The sequence below is a fragment of the Streptopelia decaocto genome (assembly GCF_964273445.1).
Source record: "Streptopelia decaocto genome assembly, chromosome: 22".
Taxonomy (NCBI): Eukaryota; Metazoa; Chordata; class Aves; order Columbiformes; family Columbidae; genus Streptopelia; species Streptopelia decaocto.
In genome coordinates this window covers 507,691-515,978 of record NC_138677.1, presented here as the reverse complement: position 1 = coordinate 515,978, position 8,288 = coordinate 507,691, and the positions used below count along the sequence as shown (strand labels likewise).

Here is an 8,288-nt window from a genome sequence, read left to right as displayed (position 1 = left end):
GGAGAAGGCTTCTTTGCATGCCAATCTTCCTTCCTTTCCTTGCTTCATTTTTTTTGGAGCACAGCTGTGTTCTTTCCTGTTTCCTCACCTGCATTTCAAACTCTTACTCTTAGGGAGATAAGTGAGGGTCAGCTTCTGTTCTTATTGCAATGCTGGGTATACTTCTGCAGAGGGTTCCTCATGGAAACTAGGTGTCTAAGCTGTATTTTATACACTCAGGCAGAAAGTCATTCAGTTAGTGGGGCAGAAGAATGGGCGGTCTCATTCCTCATTCAGATCAGGGAAGGGAATTTCTATGACAAATGGCATGGGCTTTTCTTCTGATAAGTAATTCCTAACTTTTCCCTGTCTTTTTTCTCCTTGGACAGTGCCCATACCCAGAGGAAATGTCCAACAGCAGCTACATCACCCAGTTCCTCCTCCTGCCGTTCACAGACACACGGGAGCTGCAGCTCTTGCACTTCTGGCTCTTCCTGGGCATCTACCTGGCTGCCCTCCTGGGCAACGGCCTCATCATCATCACCATAGCCTGGGACCAGCACCTCCACACCCCCATGTACTTCTTCCTGCTCAACCTCTCCGTCACTGACCTGGGATCCATCACCACCACTGGCCCCAAAGCCATGGCCAACTCTCTTTGGGGCACCAGAGCCATCTCCTTCTTGGGATGTGCTGCACAAGTCTTTCTCTTTGTTTTTTTCATTTCAGCAGAGCTATATCTTCTCACTATCATGGCCTATGACCGCTACATTGCCATCTGTAAACCCCTGCACTACGGGACCCTCCTGGGAGGTACAGTTTGTTTCAAAATGTCAGTAGCTGCCTGGGGCAGTGTTTTTCCCTATGCTGTTCTGCACACTGTCAATACATTTTCACTGTCATTCTGCAAGGGCAATGCTGTGAACCAGTTCTTCTGTGAAATCCCCCAGATCCTCAATCTTTCTTGCTCAAACACCTACCTGAGGGAAATTTACCTTCTTGTGGTCAGTGCCTGTTTAGCATTTGGGTGTTTCGTTCTCATTGTGCTGTCCTATGTGCAGATCTTCAGGGCCGTGCTGAGGATCCCCTCGGAGCAGGGTCGGCACAAAGCCTTTTCCACATGCCTCCCTCACCTGGCTGTGGTCTCTCTGTTTGTCAGCACTTTAATGTTTGCCTACCTGAAGCCCTCCTCCATCTCCTCCCCATCCTTGGATCTAGTAGTTTCAGTTCTATATTCGGTGGTGCCTCCAGCAGTGAACCCCCTCATCTACAGCATGAGGAACCAGGAGATCAAGGATGCCCTGAAGAAACTGGTTGAACACATGCTATTTCAACATCATTAAAGTATCCACCATCTTTATATGACTCTGAGGGTATCTCAGGAAAAGCCAGGACATTCTTGTGTTATTTTGTTTATTTTATGTTTATTTTTCATATGTGTGATAATTAATTGCAATAAATATTATTTTTCATCCCACTTCTTCTTTACATTCATCATGGGTTTTTTGTTTTAGTTTTGTTTTGTTGTTTTGGGTTTTTTTTGAGTTGTTTTTTGGTTTTTTTTTTTTTGTTTTGTTTTTTTTTTTTTTTTTTTTTTTTTTTTCTGAGGAACTATCTTAATATATCTGTTGTGGTTTAACCTGAGCTAGAAATACAACCATGATAGCCTCTCCCTCACCCCGCTGCCCACCTTCCCCCCCAACAAACAGGGGAGAGAATCAAAAGGGAAGGAAGAAACTCGGATTGAGATAAACACAGTTTAATAAAATAACAAAATACTAATACCCTACTAGTGTGTATATATATATATATATGTAACAGAAATAGAATATAAAATTGTGCTTGTTTGACTGAAAATGAGTTTTCTTCATGCAATTAGAAACCGTTCTTTCTCATAGCTAGCACACTCATTATTTGGACTTAGTTTGACAACAAGAGATAACACCCCAGCACAGAGTTAATGTTTTTATTTGCTCTGGTCTGAGAGTCAAGGATGTTCTGAGTGCTCTGCCCACAGGTTTCAGGCATTGAGGAAGGGGGGCATAGATGACGTAGACCTTGACTGACATCCAGACTGATCAATAAGAGTATTCCATCCCATTAGCCTCATGCTTCATATTTAAGGAGAGTCAAGATCACAGTATCACAGTATCCCAGTATCCCAGTATGTTTGGGATTGGAAGGGACCTCAAAAGATCATCTAGTCCAATCCCCCTGCTGGAGCAGGAACGCCCAGGTGAGGTCGCACAGGAACATGTCCAGGCGGGTTTTGAATGTCTCCAGAGAAGGAGACTCCACAACCCCCTGGGCAGGCTGGGCCAGGCTCTGTCACCCTCACTGAGAAGAAGTTTCTTCTCAAATTTAAGTGGAACCTCTTGTGTTCCAGCTTGATCCCATTACCCCTTGTCCTATCATTGTTTGCCACCAAGAAGAGCCTGGCTCCATCCTCATGGCACTCACCCTTTATATATTTATAAACATTAATAAGGTCACCCCTCAGTCTCCTCTTCTCCAAACTAAAGAGCCCCAGCTCCCTCAGCCTTTCTTCATAAGGGAGGTGCTCCACTCCCTTATTCATCTTTGTTGCCCTATGCTGGACCCTCTCCAGCAGTTCCCTGTCCTTCTGGAACTGAGGGGCCCAGAACTGGACACAATATTCCAGATGGGGTCTCACCAGGGCAGAGTAGAGGGGCAGGAGAACCTCTCTCGATCTACTAACCACCCCCCTTGTAATACACCCCAGGATGCCATTGGCCTTCCTGGCCACAAGGGCACAGTGCTGGCTCATGGTCATCCTGTTTTCCACCAGGACCCCCAGGTCCCTTTCCCCTACACTGCTCTCTAATATGTAATTTCCCAACCTATACTGGAACTTGGGGTTGTTCCTGCCCAGATGAAGGACTCTATACTTGCCCTTGTTAAATTTCATCAGGTTATTCCCCGCCCAACTCTCCAGCCTGTCCAGGTCTCTGGATGGCAGCACAGCTTCCAGTGTCAGCCACTCCTCCCAGCTTGGTGTTATCAGCAAACTTGCTGATAGTACACTCTATTCCCTCATCTAAATCATTAATGAATATATTGAATAATATTGGCCCCAGTACTGACCCCTGAGGCACTCCACTAGATACTGGCCTCCAACTAGACTCTGCACCATTGACCAGAACTCTCTGGCTTCTCTCCTTAAGCCAGTTTGCAACCCACCTCACTACTCTATTGTCTAGACCACACCTCCTCAACTTAGCTGTGAGGATGCTGTGGGAGACTGTGTCAAAGGCTTTACTGAAGTCAAGGTAGACCACATCCACTGCTCTGCCATCATCCATCCACCTTGTTACATTCTCATAAAAGGCTATGAGGTTGGTCAAGCAGGACTTACCCTTGGTAAAGCCATACTGACTGCCCCCAATAACCCTCCTATCCCTGATATGCCTTGAGATGGCACCAAGGACAAGCCGTTCCATTACTTACCCAGGGATGGAGGTGAGGCTGACCGGTCTATAATTACCCGGGTCCTCCTTCTTGCCCTTTTTGAAGACTGCAGTGACATTTGCTTTCCTCCGATCCTCGGGCACCTCTCCCGTTTCCCGAGACTTGGCAAAGATGATGGAGAGCGGTCCAGCAATGACCTCAGCCAGCTCCCTCAGCACCCGCGGGTGCATCCCATCTGGACCCATGGATTTATGGATGTGCAGACTATTTAATTGCTCCCTAACCCAGTCCTCATCGACTAAAGCAAACTCCTCCATTGACCTGGCTTCATCCAGGGTCTCAGGGGTACGGGACTCCCCAGGACAGCCTCCAGCAGAGCAGACAGAGACAAAGAAGGCATTCAGTAATTCTGCCTTCTCTGTATCTTCTGCCACCAGGGCACCCACCCCATTCCTCAGTGGGCCTACATTGCCTCTGGTATTAGTTTTATCTGCTATGTATTTGAAAAAGTTCTTTTTGCTGTCCTTGACCCCTCTCACCAGCTGTCATTCTAAGGAGGCCTTGGCTATCCTAGCTGCCTTCCTACATCCTCTAACAGCAGCCTTATATTCCTCCCAAGTGGCCAGCCCCTGCTTCCATGACCTGTAAACTCTCCTCTTCTGCTTGAGCATACCCAACAGATCCCTATTCAAGCACACAGGCCTCCTGGCTCCCTTCCTTGACTTCCTACGTGTGGGGATGCTCAGATCCTAAGCGTGGAAGAAGCAGTCTCTGAATGCCACCCAGCTATCTTGGGCCCCTTTTCCTTCAAGCAGTCTTGCCCATGGGATTTCCCCCAGCAGTTGCTTGAAAAGGCCAAAGTTAGCCCTGCTAAAGTCCAGGGTTGCAATTCTACTTGCTGTTCTGTTCCTGCCACACGAGATGCTGAACTCCACCATCTCGTGGTCACTGCAACCCAGGCAGCCCTCAACCTTTACTGCTTCGACCAGACCCTCCTTGTTAGTGAGGATGAGATCCAGCAGTGCTCCTCTCCTGGTCGGCTCCTCCACCATCTGCATGAGGAAGTTCTCATCAATGCACTGGAGGAACCTCCTGGCCTGTGGCTGGCTGGCTGAATGGTCCTTCCAGCAAACATCAGGGAAGTTAAAATCACCCACAACAACCAGGGCCTGTGACCGTGAGGCCACTCTCAGCTGCCCATAGAAGGCCTCATCAACTTCCTCAGCCTGATCTGGTGCCTGTAACAGACGCCCACAACAGTGTCCCCCCTGCCAGCCTGCCCCTTGATCCTGACCCATACACTCTCAACTCGCTCCTCATCCGCTCCTGGGCAGAATTTAGTACATTGTAGTTGCTCTCTCACATAGAGAGCAACTCCACCACCACGCCTGGCTGGCCTGTCTTTCCTGAAAAGGGCGTAGCCATCCATGACCACATTCCAGTCATGTGAACTGTCCCACCATGTTTCTGTAATTGTCACCATTCTCGCAATGGTTTCACAGTGTTTTCACCTGTAGCCCTGCCAAAAGCTTCAGTTTGGACTGATCCTGGGGTTATTTCCACCCCCACACATCCCTGTTTGCTTAAAGGGGCTGAAATAATCCACTTGCCAGGCATCCCACAAACCTTTACCCCCCTTTAAATGTAGAAGGTTGTCTTCTAAAGGGTGCCTTTCAAGCTGTTTCCGACATTGTTCCCTGGCCAGGGCTTCACGATATGAGTCTTTCGTTTTGGTGTGTTTGCGTTTTATATGTAACCATTCTAAGGAGCGTTCCCAATCTTCTGAAATTTGGTCCTTTTGTGCAGGGGCTCGTTTTGCTAATTCATTAGCTCAGTTATTCCATTCTCCTGTGGATGCCCCATCTATCTGATGAGAAGGTACCCAGCCCACAGTTTGTATAGCTCGTTTTTTTTAAAGCTCTTTCAGATAGTGAGAAAATGTTACAATAATGTTCAATCTGAGCATACGACTTTCGTACTGAGGCCTTTTGGGCCACCCAGTCAGGGAAAGGGGTCCCAGCAGTGACTGTTTTTATGACTTTAAATAGACCTCTTAATACTATTGGCTGCTGTTATGCAATCTTCTCTACTTCTACTAGAGTCAGGCTAACAACAAACAAACCTTTCTCCTAGGCACACTGGGAGTCAAAAAGAGAATGGGCATTTTCTACTACTTTTTGTTCTTGCATTTCTTGTATAACCATTTTGATACCTTCCTTAGCACCCAGGGCAGGGGGTATTTTTCTGTGGACTCTAAGGCACCAAGGATGCAAAAACATTGCTTTAAGAGAGAAACCTCAAACCTTTTTGTGGATTGTCTGGATTTAGAGTTAATAAGTTAGTTTGTTGTATGTTTGCCGTGTGTGTGAGGCTAAGTGTTGCCATAGTTACGAAGTACGGGGGCGGTGCCTGTACCCTGTGGCGGGAAGCAGTTTGTGACTACGAAGTGGCAGTCTTCTTGTTATGCGAATACTGCCTGACCAGTGTTCCCGCCGGGGATGGCCAGCCTCCTGTCTGTTAAGGTGATTAGCCAATTAGCATAAGACACGCACGCCTTTTGATGTATAAATGCGGACATTTTGAATAATAAAGGTGGATACTTTACTTGTATCAAGTGTCGTCCCCGTCTCTCAATCGTGACAAATTGGTGATCCTCGACGTGATCTTCAGTGAAGAAACCGCCAGAGGCAGAAAACCACCTACCTGGTGGCATGTCGCGAGTCCCGCAGAACGTGGAATGAGCTGCTGAAAGGAAGCAGGATAAGCCGGCCGGCCAAACAATCACCCCCGTCTAGAACGAGAGGTGAGCTGCGGGAAACTAAAAAATGGGGAATCAGGAGTCTTCCCCTGAGAGAGACGTTTATGAACTAATGAAAGCGGAGTCTTCCCCTGAGAGAGATGTTTATGAATTAATGAAAGCTCTCCTTAAGAAACACGGGAGGGAGACGCTTTCAGGACAAGATCTTGAGCTAATCCTTAAATGGGCGCAGGTTGAGATTCCTACAGTGACTGCTGTTTCTATTTTTACGCGTGAATTTTGGGACGAAGTGGGGATAAAGTTATGGGACGCAGCCACCTCGGGAAATGAGGAAGCGCAGCGTATGCTCCCCAGTTGGAGAAAAATTTCTGAAACTGTAAAGGCACAAGAGCAAAATCAGCGAGACTCCGAGGAGGGAGTTCAGTTGCCCCCCCCATTCCGCCCGGCGGCCGTTTTGCCTCAGTCACTTCCTTCCTATGCTGCTACCGCCACCGCGGCTGCCGCTGCTTCTGCGCCGCCGCCCTATTCTCTCTCGCACGCACCTTCTGCGCCGCCATTAGCTTGTGCTGCTGGATATCCCCCGGAGGATGATCCCTTTGACCCGGGTCCAATTGACCCTGAAAAGAAACCTGATCTTTTTCCCCCTGATCCTCATGAGGTTTGGGGAAAAATTAAGCGCCAAGCGATAAACGAGGGGGAGTTGGAGATAGCCAGAACTATAGTAGCCCCCGTTATATATCAAGGACGGGGGGGGGCTCAGGCTCAGTGGGAAGCTCTTTCTTTTTCGGTTATTAAGGAGTTGCGCCGTACAGTTACTGAACATGGATTGTCTTCCCCTTATTTTGCAAGCCTTTTATCTTCTGTATTTGATACGTATGTTATGACCCCACATGATTTAAAATCCCTTGCGCGGTTGTTATTAACCCCAACGCAATATACAATGTGGGAGTCTCAGTGGAGAACGGGATTGCAAACAATTTTGCAGGGTTATGTAGGACATGCTAATGCCGCCTTAGCTGCATTAACTATAGAACACCTCATGGGAATTGGGCAGCATTCTGATCCGGCTGGCCAAGCTAGGGATATCCCCCGGGAGGCTTTAGAAGCAATTCGGGAGGAAGCAAAAAAGGCCCTGTTAAGAGTCCCTGACTCTAGTAAACCTCAAAAAGCCTTTGTTAGCATTACCCAAGAATCTCGCGAGCCGTATATGCAGTTTATAGATAGATTAAAACAAGCCTTGGAGCGGCAAGTTGATAACGTACAAGCTCGGGAGATTCTGCTCCTCAAATTGGCTGTGGAAAATGCTAACGCTGATTGTAAAAAACTCTTAAAATCTCTTCCAAATCAGAACCCTACTTTAATTGAAATGGTGGAAGCCTGTAACAGAATTGGCACTATGGAGCATAAATATGAGGCAATGGCCGCTGCTTTTGCGGCCATGCGCGGCCCGATGGGCGCCAATCCACAGCGAAACTGCTATGAGTGTGGAAAACCGGGACATCTTAAAAAAGACTGTTTTAGTGCCAAACGACCCCAAACACCTGGGGTTTGTCCTAAGTGCCAAAAAGGGCGCCACTATGCCAATCAATGTCGATCCAAATATGACTTTCAAGGACGTCCCATACCGGGAAACCGATCGCAGAGCGCGGGACCGCGGCGCGCACAGACACAAGTTCCGCGGCCAGTCTCCATCCAGCAACAGCAGGGAGCGCAGGAAACAGGAGTGTTTCCAGCCTCCGTCCAGCAATAGCAGGGAGCGCAGGCCTGGACCTGGCAACCACCCACACAGTAACGCTACTTGATTCCTCTATTCACTTACTGCCTACTAAAGTCGCAGGTCCTTTACCTCCTCGAACACAAGCATTATTATTAGGAAGGTCATCTGCCACTCTGTCAGGACTTTTTGTATTGCCTGGAGTAATTGATCCTGACAGTAATTCAGAAATCAAAATTATGGCTTGGACCCCGTTTCCTCCTTGTACAGTGCCAGAGGGAAGTCGTATTGCACAATTAATACTGATCCCTAAGGAGGATTATGCCCCAATTTTTGATCAATCGCTCCCGCAAAGACAGGGAAATTTTGGATCTACGGGAGAACCACTAATTTTATGGGTTCAAGCCA

General features: G+C 47.8%; 1 protein-coding gene across 1 annotated transcript; it reads left to right on the top strand.

The window, feature by feature from the left end:
* Positions 1–386: 386 nt before the first annotated feature.
* LOC309449019 (olfactory receptor 14A16-like) lies at positions 387–1,322 on the top strand (the record flags this gene model as incomplete). Its single annotated transcript, XM_082070931.1, has 1 exon — positions 387–1,322. The coding sequence occupies one exon, from the start codon at positions 387–389 to the stop codon at positions 1,320–1,322; it is 936 nt and encodes a 311-aa protein (XP_081927057.1).
* Positions 1,323–8,288: the final 6,966 nt, after the last annotated feature.